Below are 21928 nucleotides of genomic sequence, written 5' to 3'. Positions count from 1 at the left end.
TCCTTCAGCTGGTTCCCTTGGCTCCAGGCCCCTAAAAGAACTGGGAACTCACTCTATCCACTTGGACAGTAATCAGTGCCTCTGAACGGAAGCAAGAAAAATAGGTGAATGACTATACAGAAAGTTCAAGGGACTCTCACAAGTGAACCCTTAACTAATATTGACTAAATCCACAGCTAAAAACCTGATAATCAGAACTCCACAGCCCAAATGGAGGTGCAAATTATTCACCTGCATGAAGATGGGAACTCAGCTGGTATGAACTGTTGGGCTAACATCAAAAGTTTTGTTTTCCTATCTTCATCCTACTGTCCACTCTCTAGAGTCTAGACTGGTATGTTTGGCTGAAGAGAAAAATTTAAAAAACAAATAAAGATCTGCCCTCTTGACAGTAGTACGCAGATTAGGATGTGGAATATAAATGAAACTTGAATACATGACTACAAGAATTCCAAAGATGTTTTACATTACCTTATTGAACTGAGAACCTTCTGAGTAAATTTAATTACTTACCATTTACATTTGCCATAAAGCAGTTTACGAACTTTGAAAGTCTACGTTAGTCACGCATTCACTCAAGACCTATTCCTCAGATCAGGCTTCCAGATGGGAACTACTGGTAAAATGGCAGCTTCCAATGAGAAAATTCTGAGAGAGAAATAGTGATACTAGTGGCGTTTCTATAAACAGTTTTGAAAATTCATTTTTAATGTCTACATTCTTCAGTAAATATTTTCATAAGGTTTTTTTACTGTAAGTTTTTCTTTAAGTTTATGAAAGGAGATATCAGAAATACAGTTTTCATCCACCTTGAACCAACTTGCAGGTTGCTAGCTTTGTAACAAAGCACTAGGAATTCTGTACATTTTCCCAAAAGAAAAACAAAAGAAATTAAACCATGCAACAACTATCCACTTATACATCACAACCACAATTTCTGTAAATTTGTGTATATAAACCATTTGGGAAATATTACAAAGAACAATACGTTAGATTCAATCATGAAAACATTCCACACATTCAGCAAAATGAGCATCTTAATTTCTTTAAACTGTATTGTTCTCTCTCTCTGCTCCAGGTGTACAGTTTATTATTAAGACTACCCGTTACTTGGGTAAAAGAAAAGCAATACGTAGATATTTTTAAAACTCCATTCATAGACAAGTTTCATCTTCCTTTGGGGCCATTTTTGTCAAATAAGATTAGTGTCCAATTTTCCAAGACAATCAATCCATATACTTCCTAGTGAAAAAATGACTGGGAATGCTGCTAAGTGGACAGCATTCTGAAGGGAAGACTGGGCTGAAGAAAATTAATGTGCGTAAATTAGGAACACAAGTTCGTTTAGCAGCAAGTCTGCTTTATTTGCAACTAGTATTAAGATGTCAAGTGATTCAAGGACTTATTTGGCAAACCTAAGCAGTCAACTCCCTCTGTCAAGAGAGATGAAAAAATATAACACTTAAGTCATCCAATTTTTAAAGCTTTTTTGGGAAACATCATTACTTTAGGTCCTCAAACTCCTCCTCAGAATGCCATTTCTAGCCAAGTGTAGAGACTGGGAACCATGCAAAAACAATTCTGGACATTCACTATAAACCTAAATTTAAAACAGGTAAAGTATTTGTCACACTTACAAAAAAACGCAAGCAAAATGGAAATGTTATTTACAAGCAATAGCACTTTACATGATTTCATTTTTAACATTCCCTTTTTAAAAATCCCTGTGGAAAACTGTATTTCAGTTCAGTTTACATGGAATCCTGGATAGGCATCAAGGCTTAAGCATTACTCCCTTCCAGTAAATAAAACAATATTATCAATTTGCTCAATTTATTTTAAACAAATAAACTTAGAAATGTCATTGAATTAAACAAAACTTTTGAATATATAAACACATTTGCCATGTTCTTGACATAGGTATCGATACCAGTATAAGTTAGTATTCATTTATTAGGAAAGCTGTCAATTAGTAAGGCATGTCTTCAGTACAATTAAAATCAGCTTGTTTCTTTAACTATTCTTGTCTTGCAAGTAAATACTATCAAACTGCAGTCCTGTATAAGATAATAGTGGATGGCTGATCAGTACCATTGGTTACAGCTTCATTTCTTTGCCACACAAAAACCAACAAAGTCAATCACATGAAATAAATCATGGCTCTTTACCAGAATTCAGTAAGTGATGTTAATTATGGTCCTTATGAAACAAGTTTGGAAAGGCTATTTACAGTGTACATTTAGAGATACAAAGAAACCTGCCAGTTTCATACGATGCAATTACACAGTGCCTGAACATAATGACAATTCTCAAACACCACTTTAATCAACAGTTTCAAGTGGGAAATATTCTTTATTTTACAACTGCTACACTTGCATGGAATTTCTTATAAACACACTAATCCTCTTCAAGAAGTCTAGATGCATATTCTACATACTACAGGTTAAGGCAGTAAAAAAAAAAAAATGCATTCCTGATAACTGGTGGTCTTGACAATGTCAATTAAAGCTGTCTGAAGCCATTCTTTCATTCTCCACCAAATCCTTAAAATCCTGTACAGTTAGTGAATGAAAACAGCTGATCTTGCTTTAAAAAAAAACAACAAAGGGAAAGGTAAATAATAAGGGGAAAGGGAAATATGAATTTTATTTTAAGAGTTTAAAAATGATCAGGGATGATTTTAAATGAGTCTGAACTCACCAACTGAAAAAAAAAATAAAGGATCAAGTAGAAAACAATAGAACTGATTTTATGCACATCGCCACATTCTTAATTAAAATATACTGTTACTTTGAACAATTCAAGTAATGCAATAGAGGATATCAAAAATAACTTCATGAACCATACTCAAGTTTCAGCAATCACATTCTCAGCCTTTTAGCCCACCAATTTTTATTTTGTTTAACTTTTTATAATAAACCATGAAGGTTGAACTGTACAAATGGATTTTTATTTAATGATTTTATTTGCACTTGTGATTCCTTTAATGGCTAGCATGCTTGGCTAACCAGCATATTGTAAAAATATGGCAGATTATGTATTTAATCAAAGCACTTATTTAGGCATGAAGCAAAATCAAATGGTAGACATCTCAGTTTCTTATGCATCACTCAAAAGAGATGCAAGAAACACCACCTATTTTATAGACAACTATTTTACAGACAACCCTTTCTTAAAAAAACAACCAAGACTTTATTCCCAGCTGCAGATGAGATAGGGCATAATCTGTTGTAAACAGGGTACTGTGTTGTAAAACCAGGGATTTTTTTTAATTTTAAGATCTTTCCCTTACAGTGGAAAAAAAAACGACTCTTCAAAGCATCTTCCAGCACTGTAGCACTTTCTGCTGCTCTATCACAATTTCCTTTGATTCCTTTTTAAAGATGGTTGTGTTCACAGCAGTTCTGTTTTAAAAATCAGTTGAAATATATAAAATTCTGTACATGTTCACAAATTATTGCATAAACAGCATAATCTTCATGACAGCGTTTCACCAAAGTACGTCCATCTCAGGCAATTCACGTTTCCCTTCTTGCTTTTTTCTTCTTTTTAACTTGTTTTGGGGACTCCCAGCTATCTTCAGACTTGGCTAAAAAAAAGTTGTAACAAAAACCAAAATGAAACCCATGTAAAGGTTCAGGACATTTATGCACAATTCACTTCAAAAATATTAATTCAGTACATTTCACATTAATATAAGATGAAGTTATGCAGAAATATAGCATGTACTGTTTAAGCAAGGGTTTTTTTGCAAAGTTCTACTCCCCCTTTGCCCCTCTGCATGGCAAGTACAATTTGATTAGCCATGCAAAATATGACAACCTAAATTTAAAATAGTCTATTGCTTAAATTCCTCTCACATGATGGGCTCTGGTTTTGTGCTTTAAAATATTTAGGAATCTTTCAAATTATTACACAACAGTAAGCTTTTCAGCCCTTTCGTAGCTAAGAAGTTAGGATTCTCTAAATTATTAGTACTCAAGTGACAGCACTTTAGTCTACTAGCTTGTTCTTTTCTAGACACTTTAAATACACAAATCAATCTCACTGTCACCTTGTACTCTCCCCTCTCTGCATTTGTTGTATCCATCTGTTGGCTCCCCTCATGTACTTACATTGCAAGCTCTTTGAGGTAGGCACCATCTTTTTGATACACATGAGTACGGGTTCCTGATCTCTGGTTTGGAGCCACTAGGTATTAATTAGCACAATGCAAACAAAAACCATACCACCACCAATAGCTTAGGCTGAGGTGCGTATGGCAGAAAGCCATATGCCACATCCACCTACCCAGTACCCAGCTACTCCCATGTTATCACTTGCTCTTTCATGACTACTACAATTCACTGAAACATTCTGAACTACAATCTACCACTGATGCATTAATACTCAAATATGCTCAATCCAAAGAAAAAACAATTCAACTGTTAATGTTTTTCAACAAGGCTGGTCCTTAAATACTACAGTGATTGGCCCCTTACAAATTCCAAATTAGAAAAGATAATCAAGACTAACAGGACTTCTTACAGTTAGTAAGAAGACAGGTCGGTGTTGTACAAGCTTTTCATATAAGTCTGCCAAAGCATCTTAGTCATAACATGAATCTCCAGTTAATACTTTAGTAAGCAAAATTTACCAAGTATGCTGAATTGTTCATATTCCACAGCCTGATACAAACGTCCAGTAGGGACTCAAACACTAGGCACCAGTTTCATTTGTGAAACAAAAAGAGATTTGAATCCAGGTTTCCATACAGCAAAAAGCTACTGCATTTGCCAGATACAGGTCTTCCTTCTCTCCTCCCCGCACCCAGCAGATGGTTAAATAGTACTCCCAGTTACTAAGCATGTAAATTTAACTGAAAAAGAGTCAGCATGACTTGACCTTCATACTGAGTGTTACTTACTTTGTGGAGGAGGCACACTGTTTTGTTTAATATTAGGACTGGAAACATCTGTCTCTTGTAGCATCTGTGGCACTTGGGAAGAGATCTTGTCAGAATCACACTCTGATACAATTACAGATGGTTCAGTAGAAACAGCAAGTGGAGGAGTCTCCTCAGGCTATTTTGAAAAACATTTTTTGGATTAATTTGGTAAAGTATAGAGTATATAACATTACGAATTGTTTAAGCACTAGCATTTCTGGCTGAATACTTACAGGTCTTCTGAAAGGATAATACTGAAAACAAGTCTACACTACGATCAATGTCTTGTCAAATTTTACCAACAGAGTCATAAGATCATGGCTGCCCTCTAGTGAAAAAACTGAATTAGTTTGAATAAATGTTTACAGGGCTACTAGGCCATTTCATTCCTCTAGTCAAAGTAACTGGGGTGAGGAGAAAGAAAAAATAACCCAAAGGATAGAAAGAATTTGATCTAGTTTATAGGAATGTATTTATTACAGCTGAGTAGTGCACTGTGAAATATTACATACTTTTTATTTCATAGTAATACAATTGATCATTTAAGCAGGACTACACAACTCCAATTACTAAAAGGTTCATAAGATCACACATTCTACAGTAATCAGAAAGTGTCTAGTTAATGTTGCTTAAGTATTCACAATACCATGTCTGTACAGTCATATACTACTAGTAGTACTACAAAAACATTACATACTTGCAAAATTTGTAAGATTTTAATGGTGACCACTGTATAATGGCCTAATGGAAAGATACTTTATAGCATTATCCCATTAGCTACATTTATAGTATTTCAAAAAAGCAAATTCAATTACTTCATGCTTTTTTGGAGATACACAGGTTCAAGTATTGCAGGCAGCACTTGTATTTTAAGTAAAACCATTTTATGTAACCTATTTGTATGGCACTTATCTGGATTCAAGCACAATAAAATACAAGCCAAAACACAAAAATCAGAAAGGTAGCCACCCCAAACACCAGCCAGAACAAAGGAATATGGCACAAGAAAAAACTCCAACTTTCAGGGTAAACTACTTGACTAAAAAGGACTTAAATCCACAGGAGTAGGGGAGAGAATGGGTAACAGATGAAAAAGACAATGTAGGGTCTCTATAAAAAGTGGTTATAGATAGGATAAAGCAGCTTGGACTTGACGCTACCAAGGCAAGTGTCAGAGTACTGAGAAAAGGTCTGCCTTCAGCCCCACGATGACTGAGTCTAGGGACAAAAACTGATTGTAATGGACAGGCAAGATCATAAACCAAGATCATATGCCCTAAGTACTACTCAAGTACAAAGGGCTTAGATTTTATATCTACTGATTTGTATTGTACCCAGTCATGACATCTGGGCACCTTATAATAAAAAAACTTTATGGGAACCTTACAATAAAAACTCTTACAAGAAATACCCACATAGCTAAGAATAATTTCTCAGTTATGGAAGTCTTTATATACAAGGATATCCAATTGAATCCAGTAGAATGCCATGAGTTACAGCAGGTCCCAAAGGATGAGCACGACTGACTCGATTTCATTTGCTATCATGAGTAGCAAGTAAGGGTACATCTACATAACAAAACACACCTGCAGCAGAGCCAAAGTCAATACACTTTGGCTTGTGCTGCAGGGCTAAAACTAGCAATGTAGACACTTTAGGTGCAGCCTGGGCTCTGAAATTCAGTGAGCAGGGAGAGTCTTGGAGCCATCTCCAGCTCAATCCTTAATGTCTAAACTGCTATTTTTAGCCCTGCAGCAAAAGCCCGAGTCTGTTGACCCAGATTCAGACTCACTGCCCCGGGTCTTTTTTGCCTCTGTAGATGTATCCTAAGAGGCTACATTTTGCAGCTTGTTATAAATCAATTTCAAAGGAAGCCAAACTATGGAGCACCTAGTAATCTAGTCTAGATTTCACAAAGTTATGGATGGTGGAGGCAGGTCAGCCTTGCAGACAGGGACTTGTCAGATGGTAATAACCACAGCAGTATGTCCAGGCTCAGAAAGCAAGAAGGTTGTCTATTCTCTGACCTATTTTGCCAACACCCTCCGTGGTCTCCAGAAAAGACAGGCACATCTGTCAAACTGATTAAAACCATAATCGTTACCCTCAGTCTTCTTTTGGGTAGAGTTTTAACCAGTTTTCTCATCATAATAAGAGTTACTTAGAAAGTCTGTTCACTGGATGACAGTCAAGAATGACTTAATAAAATGGGATATAGTTATGTAGCATCAGCAAACTGATACTGCAATCCATTCTTCTGTATGCCTTCCCTACCCCTAGGTGAAGATGAATAAGAGTACAAGATTACCTTCAGTACCCTCCAACCAAGGATAAGCAGGGCAAGTCTACAGGAGACTCATCTATTCTCAACTGAAAAAGCAACCTCGTTATACTTGGACAACAGTATCATTCAGCAAGGACATTGCTGTCCCTTACAGATAGTCAGCCACACTGATAAAACAGTTACTCACCTCTTTGTAACTGTTGTTCTTTGAGATGTGTTGCTCATATCTATTCCAGTTAGGTGTGAGCCCATGCCTGGTGCACGGAAGTCAGAAAACTTTTCCCTTACCCTTTGGGCCAGCTGTGGAATCCGCTGGAGTGGCGCCGATATGGCGCTCTATATAAGGCCCTGCCAGCTTGACCCCCCCTTCAGTTCCTTCTTGCCGACTACACTGACAGAGGGGAAGGTGTGGGTAGGGGAAATGGAATAGATATGAGCAACACAACTCGAAGAACAACAGTTACAAAGAGGAGAGTAACCGCTTTTTCTTCTTCGAGTGCTCTCTCATATCAATCCCTTAGGTGACTCCCAAGCCTTACCTTAGAGGAGGGGTCGGAGTCAAGGTAATGCAGACTGAAGAATAGCCCTATCAAAGGCCGCATCATCACGTAATTGCTGGACTATGGTGTAGTGTGACGTGAAGGTATGCACTGAGGCCCATGTGGTAGCCCTGCAGATGTCCTGAAGGGGCACATTTGCCAGAAAGGCCATAGACGATGGCTGAGTCCTTGTAGGGTGAGCCGTAACAGCAGGTGGAGGGACTTTTGCCAGAGTGTAGCAGATATAGATACATGCGGTAATCCATGAAGATATTCGCTGGGCAGAGACCAGAGTGCCCTTCATCCGTTCCGCAATGGTGACGAACAGCTGGGTCGTTTTATGGAATGACCTTGTGCGGTCTATATAGAAGGCAAGAGCTCTCCTAATGTCCAGTGAATGAAAACACTGCTCCCGAAGGTTGGCATGCAGTTTCGGGTAGAAAACTGGCAGGAAAATGTCCTGGCTTACATGGAAATGAGATACCACTTTTGGCACGAAGGCTGGGCGAGGCCTTAGCTGAATTTTATCTTTGTGGAAGATAGTATAAAGTGATTCACATGTGAAAGCTCATAGCTTGGAAACCCAGCATGCCAAAGTAATGGCCACCTGAAAGGCGGCCTTCCAGGAAAGGTAGAGGAGTGAACAGGAAGCCCGTGGATTGAAAGGAGACCCCATCAGACAGGAGAGAACCACGTTCAGGTCCCAGGCTGGCACAGGAGGTTTCATCGGGGGATGGATCTTTTCCAAACCTTTCAGGAAGTGCCAGACGACTGGGTGTGCAAACACTGAGCGTCCCGCCACTCCTGGATGGAATACTGAAATGGCCGTGAAGTGAACCTTAAGGGAACTGAAAGCTAGATGTTGGTCTTTCAAGTGCATCAAGTAGTCCAGGATGCAGAGTATTGGAGCTTGGAGCAGGGATACCTGCCGCTGGGCACACCAGGTGGAAAACCTTTTCCATTTAGCTTTGTGAGTCTGGTAAAGGGTTTATGGCTTTGCAGGAGTATGCATCATACTGAGTCCGAGCAAGCACGCTCAGTCTGGTTTAACCACAGATCCTCCAGGCCATAAGATGGAGCGACTGAAGGTCCGGGTGTAGGAGACAACCTTGGTTCTGCGAAATCAGGTCGGGACTGAGAGGATGATATTGGGGTGCCCATATTGATAGATCCACCAAGGTGGGATACCAGCACTGGCAGGCCCAGGCAGGGGCCACCAGCAAGACATCTGCCTTGTCCCTGCGGACCTTGAGATGTACTTTGGGTATCAACGGAAATGGGAGAAAGGCGTAGAGAAGCTGGCCCGACCACAAGATCAGGAAAGCATCCCTGATCGAGCCCGGACTGTGATCCCTGAAGAAGCAGAAGGCTGGGCATTTCCTATTGGTCACAAAGCAAACAGGTCGATTCGGGGAAACCCCCAGGTGCGGAAGATCAAGCAGATGACTTCCGGGCGAATCGACCATTCGTGCGTGAGGAAGTGTCCGCTCAAGCTGTCCACCAGCACGTTTTGAACACCCAGCAGGTACGAAGCTTGAAAAGTGATGGAGTGGGCTAATCAAAACTCCCACAGAAGAAGGGCTTCGTGGCAGAGCGGCAATGATCAGGCTCTGCCTGGTTTGTTCAGATAAAACATGGCCGTGGTGTTGTCTGTCAGAACTTCCACACAATGGTCTCATAGGTGGGGAAGGAATGCTTGGCATGCAAGAAGGATCATCCTGAGTTCCTTGATACTGATCTGGAGAGTTAGCTCGTTTTCCTGCCACAGACTCAGCGTTGTCAGGTCTTTGAGGTGAGCCCCCCCATCCTAGCGTGGATGCATCTCTGACCGGAGTCAGGGTGGGTTGAGGAGGATGAAATGGGACCCCAGTACCTACCATTTGAGAGTTCAGCCACCAGTGCAGAGAGTTGAGTGTGGGGCTCAGGACTATAAGCACCATATCTAGGTTGTTGTGGCCTGGTCGATATACAGACGCCAACCATGTCTGTAGGGGTCTGAGACAGTCTGGCATGTTGCACTACATAGGTGCAAGATGCCATGTGACCCAGCAGCTTGAGACACTGCCTCGCCATGGTGGTGGGGAACCTGCAGAGGCTGGTGATTATGTTTGTTAGAGCTAGATGCCGGGCCTCTGGGAGAAAAGCCTGAGCTTGGCTCGCGTCTAAGACTGCTCCGATAAACTCTCATCTGGGTTGGTGAGAGTATGGATTTGCTGGCATTCAGCATGATGCCCCAGCGGTCGAATGTGTCCATGACCAACTGCACCTGACACTGGACTTGCTGGAGAGATCAACCCTGAATAAGCCAGTCATTGAGGTACAGGAACACGTGATTGTGATGATGGTGAAGAAAAGCTGCCATGATAGCCATGCACGTGGTAAAGATGCAAGGGGCTGTGAACTGGTAGTCTCGTGCACCATGAACAAGAGAAAATGTCTGTGGATGGGGCAATTGAGATGTGAAAGTAGGCGTCTTTCATATCGAGGGTGGCATACCAGTCTCCTGGGTCCATAGAGGGGATGATCGTGGCCAAGGAGACCATGCGGAACTTCAGGTTGACAATGTGCTTGTTGAGCTCCCAGAGGTCCAGTATGGGCCTTAAGACTCCTTTTGCCTTGGGAACGAGGAAGTAGCGCAAGTAGAAACCCTTGCCCCTGAGCTCTTGAGGCACTTCCTCCACTGCTCCTAGTGCGAGGAGTACCTCATTCAGGAGGTACAGAAGTTGCTCATGAGAAAGGTCCCTGAAGAGGGACAGGGAAGGCGGGGGGGGGGGGGAGAAATAGATCGGAAGTGGATAGAATATCCTGCCTCTATCATGTGAAGGACCCAACGGTCCGTTGTAATAAGGGACCCAGCATGGTAGAAACGGGATAGACGTTTCAGGAAGGGATAGCTGGCCGGGTTTTGCACTGGTAGTCTGTCCTCGAGCGCACCTTCAAAATGGGCGCTTAGGACCCGGGGGGGGGGGGGGGGGGGGCGCCTTGGATTGGCCCTGGCTCTGTTCCAAAGGAGGGCATGATGGTCTACGATGTGGGTAACTACTTCTCCTATGGGAGAAGTCCTGCCTAGGTCTAGGAGGGAAGGGGCGGTGTTGAGGGGGCTGAGGCTTAAATGGCTTTCTTTGAGTTGCCAGGGTATGCGTGCCCAAGGATTTTATGGTGTTCCTTGTGTTTTTCAGGGTATGCAGACGAGAGTCAGTTTGCTCAGCGAACAGACCCTGGCCGTCAAATGGAAGATTCTGAATGGTGTGCTGCACTTCAGGTGGGAGGCTGGATGACTAAAAGGATGATATTTTAGGTAGCTCTAGTGCCCGAATATAATTTTCAGAATATTATTTTCACATAAAATATAAATCATGAAAAAAAATCAGATTCTTTATAAAAATCTTAATATATCTGTTTCCTTTGGGCGATCTGTGATCTTTGCTACAAAGTTATTCTAATAAATAACTATTTGAAATTTAGACCTTGTCGTCTTTGGAAAATCAATGACGTTTTGTATTTGTCAGAGGAATGTTTTTAAAAAAATTTCTAATTTTACATGCCATAGTGGAAACCTATGTTAAACATCATATACCCATCAGAAGAAATTGTACCACCCAAACAGCAGTCTCAGTGACTTTTATAGTTTTAGCCATTACGTAACTACAAGAATCTTTTACTAACAGAAATTGACAAAACCAACAGTACTACATAGTTGTAGTGGCCTACTTAACTTTTAAATAATATTTCATTTATGTGTAACACAATTTTGTAAAGTGTCTCTGATGTTTTCAGTTTATATATAAATGCCATCTACACTGAACATGATTCCAGCCTACTACCAGAAGCAGAGATCCTGTGCTGGAGGATGAGTGTATCATTCAGTGACAATATCTAAAGATCCTGCTGCCTGGAGAAAGAAGCAGGGGGGAGCAGGGCAGTCTGCCTCCTTTCTCCTCTCTTCCCCCACAACCAAAAGATCTCTTACTGTTTCAAAGAGATGAAACTCGCTGCCAGTGCATTTACAGACTTAGATGACACAAAGTTCTTTTCACACCTGTTACATGCAACTTCCACATACAAATTTCCTCCAATTTTTCAATTCTTGAGATAGGAGTGCATTTTACGATTGATTATGTAATAGATACAAGATTAAATTCCCTGAAAGCACAGATTTCAAAAATGAATCTTATTTGTTTCAGTTACTTCCCCAAAGCAAATCTACTTGGTTTACAATTCTAAAGATGTTTTTTCTACCTACCAACACTGGAATCTGAAGGGCCTACACAGCTCACCGAGAGAGCCAGAATAAAGATTTTGTAACTGAAATTTAACAATTCTCTTAATGTGGATGCCAGAAAACAATATAATCCAAGTTTCACTCCCATTCTTATATCAGGTCTGATTTATTACTTTGTAAACCCCCAGTTAATGCAATCATACTTTATTCAGTTATATTTGCTTTCTTTAACAATAAACGCCGGGAAAAAGTCTACTGAGTCAGCAGATGTGCCCTTTAAATTAAGGAGGCAGAAGTGCACCTAATGAACGTTCCAAGCCTATTTCGTATTTGAAAGCACATAGCCTGAAGTGATGGTAATGTTAAGGACGTAGACAAGTCAATAAAATGTTTCAATGCAGTTTTTCATCTTGAGTATTTCCAAATAGGAACTATAACTTTTTTTAAATTTCATACCTCAGCTGGTTCACTAGTGCTTATGGTCTTCAAAGAAAAAGCTATTTCCTGTTGTGGTTGAGCTTTTGCAGTATCCTCCTGGAATTCCTCTCCAACCTCTCTATCCAGGTCTTCAGCATCCTACAGAAAAAAGAAGGGAATGAGCCAATACCTGCAGAAGAATTCCATTTATCCTTTTTCTGTTAAGTCTTAGTTCCGCTGTGATACTAACTCAACTAGGTTGCATGAATGACATTAAGAGAAGTAAACATGTAAAGAAAGTATTAGATTAATACAACTGGACATGCAGTACAGGCCAGGATTTTTACAAATAGTTTTTAGAATGTAACACAAAAATATCTATTGAGGCAAGATAGATCAGTCATGTCCTGTAGGCAATAACCTATACAAGTCAATAACTTATCACAAACAAAATAATTAAGTGTTTTAAATTATGAAGCACTTCAAATGTATGTACAAAGTGTGTGAGAATATGTCAAATGGAAGTGTGTGTGAAATTTAAAGTGAAGTTCTGTTCTGAAAACTGATTGTGTAAAATTGTCATTTGGGGTTTGATATTTGTTAATTCCATGCTCAGTTTACAAGTCAAAAGACATTTCTAACCATGAACCCTGCAGACTAAACCCGAACTCAGCTTATTTCATACATCAAAATTATTAATGAAGGTTATGCAGAAAAAGCTACGCCCTCAGTGATGTATATGCAATTCTACTGTCTTCAAACTAGGTCTACAGAGAAATATTTTTAATTTTATTTTAGGTATTTATATACCCCAACCACCACGGTATCTGATCACCTCATAATCTTTATGTATTTATCCTCACATCACCTATGTAAATTAAGAAAATACTTTTGTCCCCATTTTAAAGATGGGGAAACTGAGGCACAGAGGCCTAGTGATTTGCCCAAGGTCACACGAAGTCTGCGACAGCAGGAAATTGAACCCAAATGTCCCAAGACTAAAGCTATGCCCTAAACACTGGACCGTCCCTTCTCCATACACTCCCTTCAGCTTGCACAGATGGAACCAATCAGACTGTAACAAATCTGTTGGTGAACGAGGAGGAATAGAATTCAGCTTTTTTTTTTTTTTAAACTGCCTTTGACGTCTGTTAACTAAAAAGTACTACTTTTTGGTCACTCAAATCGGCAGATATGACTGACCACACTGGAAGTATATCCACTGAATAAGAGGTTCCCATCTGTACACAATCACTTTTCAGATCAGAAAATCGCTGTTAGACCTACTTTAGTGTTCTGGATTTAAACTGTAAACTAGTTCATCCTAGTGTAATAGCAATCCAACCTTACAACAGGCTCTCATATTGACAGTTCTATATGCACCCATCAAGCAAGAGATTTAAGCAATTTAGGTTTTTTAATACTGTTTATAAGCTCTGTGGATGGTAAAAAGTTATTCTCACTTTTTGTACATTTATGCTGATATACTAATCCAAAAAAGGTAGTTTTCTTAAACTGAGACTCAGAACTAAAAGTATTAAACAAGAACTTTATGAAACATATCTGGAGATGCAAAATTAAATGAAATTAGAAATACTAGCGTGTAGCTAGCACTTGATTCTTTGGACAGGAATCAATTTGACAGGATAATTGACGGGTAGGTTACATGTAACTATAGTACCTGGAATTCAGAATATATTGCCTCTGCAGATCCCTGTTGGAGGAGTTGTTTCTTTCAAGCCACAGGCCATTATACAGAAGAGACACAAACTCAAACACTGAGTGTGGAATTTGAGCATTCCAAGCTGTGATTTTAGAAGCTCTGTTCCTTTAGAACCCTCAGTTCTTCTTTACCACAAGTAAGACACTGTAAATCTACAGTGCTTCTCCCTCTCTCTAAAGGCATTAGTTGCAAATCTCAGTTACCGGTTAAATCTCTCTTTACGAAACTGCCTCTGCAGAGTTTCATGTAAGTGACTGGCAAGTAGTAACAGTCCCAAGGAGTGAGACCAATAAAAAAAAAAAACACAAAAACAAAACAAAACAAAAACACACCACGGAAGGAACGCTTTCCTCCAAAAAAACATCCAGTATGACTCCAGATTTGAGACAGTAATGATTTGTAAAAAGTCTAAACTGAACTGTGAAAAGCAGCCCTGTATTTAATACACATCTGAGCACAAGCACCTGAGGTAGTTACTCTCCCAGTAGAATGAGCTCACCCTATCTGGGAACACTAGTAGCACTAGATAGATAGAGGTGAAACTTGTGCTATCTTTGCAAATACTATAAACTGCTGAGGTGACCTAAGGAACTCTTACTCCTGCCCAGGTAGTAACTAACATCTTGTCCAGACCTAGCTTGCTGATATCGAGTGTAGCTTCTCCTAGGAAGTTATGATTCCTGGAGACTTAGAATTTCATACAAAAATCAAGCTAAATCATAATCTTAGGTAAGAGTTTAGATAAAGTCACATCACCACCATATCATTAGGGTATATGGTATAAGAATCTGCCAAAAGAACTTCCAGCTCACTCATATTGCACCTATATTTAAGAAAGGAACAAAAATGATCTGGGAAACGACAGGCCCATTAGTTTGACCTCAACTGTATCACAGAATCATAGGAAGGAACCTCTAGAGGTCATCTAGTCCAGTCCCCTGCACTCATGGCAGGAGTGAGTATTATCTAGACCATCCCTGACAGATGTTTGTAAGGTCTTAGAACAAATTTTGAAAGAGAGAGTAAAGACTGAGATAAATGGTAACTGGGATAAAATACAACATACTTTTACAAAAAGTAGATCATGCCAAACCAACCTGATCTCTTTCTTTGAGAAACTAATCAATTTTCTAGACAAATGAAATGCAGTGGATTTAATCTACCTGGATTTCAGTAAAGCATTTTATACAGTTCCACATGGGAAATCAGTAGTTAAATTGGAATGATGGCAATTAATGAGAACAGAAAGGTGGGAACAAACTAGTTAGAGGGGATACTACCATGGGTCAAGCTGAAAGGTGAATTACCAGGCTGGATGGAGACTACTAGTGGAGTTCCTCAGGGATCCGTCTTGGGACAATCTTATTTAACATTTTCATTAATGACCTTGGCACAAAGAGTGGGAGTGTGCTAATAAAATTTGCAGATGACACAAAGTAGGGAAGTACTGTCAATATGAAAGAAGACTGGCATATCATACAGGAAGACCTGGATGACCTTGAAAACTGGAGTAACAGAAATGGAGTAAAACAAAACTTAATAGTGCAAAGTGCAAGGTCATGCACTTAGGGACGAACTACAAAAGATTTTGCTATAAATTGGGGACATATCAGTTGGAAGCAACAGAGAAAAAGGCTAATGCAATCTAGGATGCATCAGGAGAAGTATTTACACTAGGGACAGGGAAGTGCTATTACCTCATCTGGAGTACTATGTGCAATTCTGGTGTACCGTGTTTCAGAAAGATGAATTCAAAGTAGAACAGTTCACTCAAACATTCTGAAATACAATCTATCACAGACTCATTAATACATTCTCAAATTTGCTCAATCCAAAGGAAAAAATGTAGGTTTGAAATCAAATGTTCTAACCATTAGAAGACGAACTCTGAAATAGCCTTACAAGAGGAGCAGTGGGGGCAAAAAGACTAACTTGTTTCAAGACTTAGCTTTATAGAGGGAACTGCATGATGAGGTGGCCTATAATCACATATGGCCCATCTACAACTGCTGATAAATAGTTTAGGATAAGCGAAACTGAACTGGTTTGGGAAGAACACCCAAATTTTTCCTCATGTTTCATGATTTTTCTGTTGAACAACAATTAAATATTTGACATTGAATGAATCTGATGAACATGATTCAATTTTTTGAATTATGTTCACCAAAAGAGTCAGGCAGCTATTTATAACTGGTACCAGTCAAGTATTTGAAGAATCACATTAATTCTTGACAAGCAGAAATGGAATATAATTCAAAAGTATTGAAAAAAATCAAGTGCATCTTTTAAAATTAATCAAGGATTTTGCCCCCAAGAGATCTTATTTTATTTCACCTGTGCAGGAGAGCTAGCTTCTTCACCTTGCTTCTTTTTCTTCTTCTTCTTCTTCTTGGATTTGCCACTAGTACAGCTCTGGAGAGTTGGCTCTGCTTTTTCTCTTTCATCATCTGAAGCCTGAGTATTAGAAGTACAAGACTGAGTCCAAAGAAAGCATAATTTCTCACTGCTTTTCGCTGACCTTCTAAAGATAGTATGCATGTCAATCCTTTGTATCTTTTGTACTTGAATTCTTAAAGCTGCAAATGACCAGGTAAAATTAAGAGTATTTTGGTAATAGAAAAACATTCTTTTCATGCTATTTAGCAACACTGTTAACAGCAACTTGAATGGCAAATGGCCAAAGATAATGACATATTTGCTTTGCATAATCAAAATACCAAAGTCATGGTAGGCACTGTGAGCTTTCCTCTCAATACTAGCACAATAGCTCGACATTTTTAGTCTACAGTGAGCACTCTACTTCTATCCCTTCCTTTGTAAATTACTCCAGAACCTACTGGCGGTAGAGCCAGTGCTATGATAAGCTATATTAAAGATACTATGAAAAAGTTTCATCCACCTGCAATTGCATGCAAGTGCTGCAGAGCAAAATGCAAGCACTTAGAAAAATGTTCATTTCAAGGAATTGCTGTCCCATACCAATCCTAATTTGGGCAATGAGGAGTGACACATTAAATATTTTCCTTCTTGACTGTTGTGCTTTTATGTTTGTAACAATAACAGCACCGCTATACATGTTCAATGAAAAGTGAACGTAATGTGGAAATTAAATTGCCTGTTTATTGCTACTATGCACTACTATAATCCAAAAAAGGTAGTAAAGGAGAAGATAGGAAATTTCGTATGCAATAAGTTAGGTTATCTACCTTCTGAACATCAGATAATGGTTCCTCAAGCTGTGGAACAGAAGAAGCCTTTTCTTCATCTACCCAGTTCCCCCACTCTTCTGCTGGTGCATTCCAATCAGAGCTAGGATCAGCAGATGAAAGACCATCTACGAAGATTAAAAAATAATGACAGTTTCAGGAAAACCTACCTACTCTACAATACGATTGCCAGTTTTCAGAAAAATGCCAAAAGCACTTCAAAAGTCAATTCTGTAATAAACTCTAAATTCTTTTGCTGTTAAGATAGTACAAATACTCATTATTATTACTTTTAATGTTATAGCTTTATTTTTTATTAATAAGTAGAAGACGCTTGACGAGGGTTTGAGGTAGGTAAAACAGAACATCATATAGAATACATTTACTTGCAATTAGTTACATAGCTTCCATTTAACAGGGAAACCATTGATAAAGCAACTGAATTGCTGGCTAGTCATAAAGTACCAGAAAATAAGACCTAATTGCTTTGAGATCCTCCAATGGAACCAATTTAAATATTTAAAATATTGTAATATTTTAAATTTCTAAAGTGATTTTTTTCTAGATGGGCAATGCTGTAACTTCAATAACAGTACAAAATACTAAAAGTCCACAAACATTAAAATTTCTGGAAAATTAATTTTCTTGGCTAAAATTGCTATCAATATGAATTCTTTATAAACTGCATCCACATTTACCGACAAATTAAGATCCTGAAAGAAAGATACTTTATTGCATAAATTGGTACAAAAAGGATATTAGTTCTCATTTTCAACAGTTAGCCCAGTTCTTCAAACCATGGTATGAGCAGTCAAGGTGACTCTTTGTAAAGAGACTGGTATATAAATGCATTCTGTTGATTTGCTTTCAATCTTGAACTTAAAAGTTGATTTACTGAGTTCTTGCATACTGTATTTTTCTTCAAGGTTTGCAGGTCTTTGCTACATTTTTCCATTAGGTTGTTTATTTCACTGAGGACTGTGCAAATATGTTGTCACTGATGAATGTGACAGATTTAATAAGTCAATTTATATTTCATAGACTAGAAATACTGATTAGAGCGAATTATGAAGAAAGGTGGAAACACTTTTGTACAGAGTGACAAGTTGGTATCAAAGTTAACATCTTATGTCATGTACCATAAATATGAGAGGAGACTAAAGAAATTAACGTAAAGGGAGAACGGGGGTGGGGAGGGGGAGAAGAGGAGAGGAGACACAAAAACCTTGTTTACCAACAATGAATAGTCTGAATTCAGAATATTTATATTTGCATCCCTTTGGTCCATGCATTGACTTCTCCAATAATTTAAAATACTGCCAAAACTGAATTCCCTCCCACCTTGGGGTGAAGTTAGTGTACAAGGTAGTAAGACAGACTGATATGGTCCAATTATAGCCTAACATCTAAAATCCTTAGCAAAATACTGGCTTCTCACTTCAAGATCCCAAAGTTGTCCTTTCTTTTCTATCCAAGCTGGAGCTACCTCTGCATCTGAGTACTTTTATTTGTATCCAACCTGAAACAGGGGATAATGCACACAAATATGTACGCTTATGTTTCCCACTTCTTCTCTCACATTTGTATTTCAGTTACTTGATATCCATGACATTATTAAACTATGTAAGCATAAACATTCCCAGTGGCTCAACATGCTCAGGAATTTGGATAACTATACCCTTTAGAATTCAGACAAGTGACTGACCCTAAGATGATTCTAAGAGCTATAAAAAAACAAGTTTGTATTATTAAATCAGATGAAAAAAGACTGAGTGCTGGACTAGTTGTGTCAAACTGGTCATACAGAATCTACACTATTTTCATATATTACTTCCTCGCTGCTCTTTAAGATACTATCTTTCTACAAGCAATTTAGTAATTGTTAATAAATAATACAGTAGTATAGTTGACAGGATAAAACTTACTAGCCAGTAACACTATAGCTATTTCCTAGACTAATCAACCAATGGATATGCACTAGATTGATATGGAAAGTTATCTGCTTAGATTTCACCATGGAAATAAACAATGTGAAAATATCTTAAACAAGAGAGTAAGTGGCAAAGAGTTCTGTGGCACCTTATAGACTAACAAACGTACTGGAGCATGAGCTTTTGTGGATGAATACTCACTTCATGGCTTGCATCCAACAAAGTGGGCATTTACCCATGAAAACTCATGCTCCAATATGTTTGTTAGTCTGTAAGGTGCCACAGAACTCATTGCCGCTTTTATAGATCCAGACTAACATGGCTACCCCTCTGATAAGAGAGTAAGTGTTCTTTACAAGTATAGTATTAATAGTAGGGACTAAGATTTAAATATTCAGTTATATTACTATTTTACACTCTTCACATTTGGAAAGACTGATCTGTCTTGAGGAACTACAAGATCATATTTCAAATTTACAAGAAAGAAATCAAGAGCTAATTATGAAATTGAGCTTTATATACCAGTTCTTAAAATGATTTCAGGGGTATTCACTGTGGGGGACATTTACATAGTCAATAATTGTGTGTTTTTACTATTATTATATGGTTCACAGAAAACAGGCTGAATTCAAATGTCTTCCAATACTCAGTAAAGCATACAGTGTGCTATGACCAATACATAAACTGAGCTCAGAAGCTTGTTATGTACTCATGCTGGAGTATTAACCCACTCTGTTGGATCCCATAGCAGTATCTATGTAATATCAAGCCAGTACAGTTCACTCTGAGATTCAATTATTGATTAAAACTATTTCTAGCAAAAAACAGAAGAAACTGGATACAGTTTTTTTCCATATCTGAAACAGGTACATTTCCGTAACCAAGTGTTTCAGCTTAAAAAAATAACTATTTGAGGACTATTTTATATTTAGATAATCATTAAAACTATGAATTTCAGCTGCAAGTAAGTTTCCTGATATCTGTGCCTTAAATTGACATTTAATATTACAGAAATGAAAGATATAAAGCAAAAGCAACAGAATATAAAACCAGAAGCCAATTAATGTAAAAGTTCAGATTGTGTGGCTGAAAAAAAGCAGAGAAAATTTTAAATCACAAGAATTTTAGAAGAACATACTTAATCCAGACCATTCATCATCAACATGGGGCTGACTGCGGTTTAAATCCCACTGAAAATCAGAAGTACCAGGCTGAGTAACTGGCTCATTGCTGGATCCTGTAAGAGAGCAGAAGAAATACACTTATGAAAACTTTGGAAAATTTTTTAGCTTATAAACTTGGGTCTGTGGTGCTGAATTCTCTTATTTAAAAATAATAGGAAGTAACAAGGTAAGGTAAGAAAAAGAGGGAGAATCCAGCAAACAAAATAAAACTTATCAGAGAATTCTGCTCTCTCCCCTCCTCCTGCGCATATTTTAATTCAGAAGGAGCAAGAACAATTATCAGGATTTCAAAACTCATTAGATTCACTATGACGTTGCTTGCAATTTGAAGTTCTACATTCAGAAGGACCGACATAAGAGTCTTCTAGAGATTCTCTATATGCAGCAGGCTGGCCTGCTAGTCCAGCAGAAACATACTGGACTATGGTACCAAATTTAATCTCTCTTTTTCAAATCAAGAGAGGGGAACACTGAAGAGTGCACACAACATTCAGTCTCAGTGATAAAGGACACCACAGACTGCCTCCAAAATGAAGCATATTCAGAGGGAAGAGTGGGGATTTAGAGATCCCAGTAAAAGGAAAAAAAAAATTAGAAATACTGAAACAAAAAGACAAAATTAAGGGGTCACAGCTACGGGGAAAGAGATAAACACTGACTACACAACATTCCACTGAACCTTATTTATTGTTGATTGTATATTGAGGGTACAACAATCAGATTCTTATGAAAATGGTAAAATTACTTGCCTGTAATTCTGCTTTTCAGAAGATGTCTTATAGCAGCGGTTCTCAGGGCTTGTCTACATCACAAAGTTGCAGCGCTGGTGAGGGGGTTACAGCGCTGCAACTTAGGAGGTGTACACATCTGCAGGGCATCACCAGCGCTGCAACTCCCTGTTTGCAGCGCTGGCCGTACTCCCGTTTTGTCTCGGGTGTAGAGGATCCAGCGCTGGTGATCCAGCGCTGGTAATCAAGTGTAGACACTTACCAGCGCTTTTCTTGACCTCCGTGGAATAAGCAGGTATCCCAGCATACCTGAGGAAGCCTCTGGTAATCAAGCAGGTCTCCTTCCCCAGTTTGCAGGGGGGTTCGGGGAACGCGAGAGCAAACCGCGGCGAAGCTGGTCTCCTTTCCCGGTTTGCTCTCGCGTTCCCCGAACCCCCATGCAAGCAGGTCTCCTTCCCTGCGGTTTGCAGGGGGGTTCGGGGAACGCGAGAGCAAACCACGGCGAAGCTGGTCTCCTTCCCCGGTTTGCTCTCGCCTTCCCCGAACCCCCCTTGAAGCCGCCCAACAGCGCTGCAGTGTGGCCACATCTAACACCACTTGCAGCGCTGGTTGCTGTAAGTGTGGCCACTCTGCAGAGCTGGCCCTATACAGCTGTACTAATACAGCTGTAACAACCAGCGCTGCAAAATTGTAGATGTAGACATACCCTCAAACTGGAGTCTGCTGAGGGTACTCCAGGGGATCCACAAGTCATGTCAAGGGCCACT

General features: G+C 39.1%; 1 protein-coding gene across 2 annotated transcripts in view; it reads right to left on the bottom strand.

Annotated features, from left to right (window-relative positions):
* Window positions 1-1029: 1029 nt before the first annotated feature.
* The window catches only part of MTDH (metadherin), a 53903-nt gene continuing 33004 nt past the window's right edge, over window positions 1030-21928 (bottom strand). For both annotated transcript variants that reach the window (XM_030553532.1, XM_030553531.1), the window contains 6 exons: window positions 20388-20486; window positions 17319-17446; window positions 16447-16566; window positions 12429-12548; window positions 4907-5063; window positions 1030-3589 (listed from right to left, as the gene is read on the bottom strand). In XM_030553532.1, coding sequence (XP_030409392.1) covers window positions 3519-3589; window positions 4907-5063; window positions 12429-12548; window positions 16447-16566; window positions 17319-17446; window positions 20388-20486 — 695 coding nt within the window. In that variant the 3' untranslated portion in view covers window positions 1030-3518. The remainder of the gene's footprint in view (window positions 3590-4906; window positions 5064-12428; window positions 12549-16446; window positions 16567-17318; window positions 17447-20387; window positions 20487-21928) is intronic.

This window comes from Gopherus evgoodei, chromosome 2, assembly GCF_007399415.2.
Source record: "Gopherus evgoodei ecotype Sinaloan lineage chromosome 2, rGopEvg1_v1.p, whole genome shotgun sequence".
NCBI lineage: Eukaryota > Metazoa > Chordata > Testudines > Testudinidae > Gopherus > Gopherus evgoodei.
This window is presented reverse-complemented; position numbering and strand designations above follow the sequence as displayed.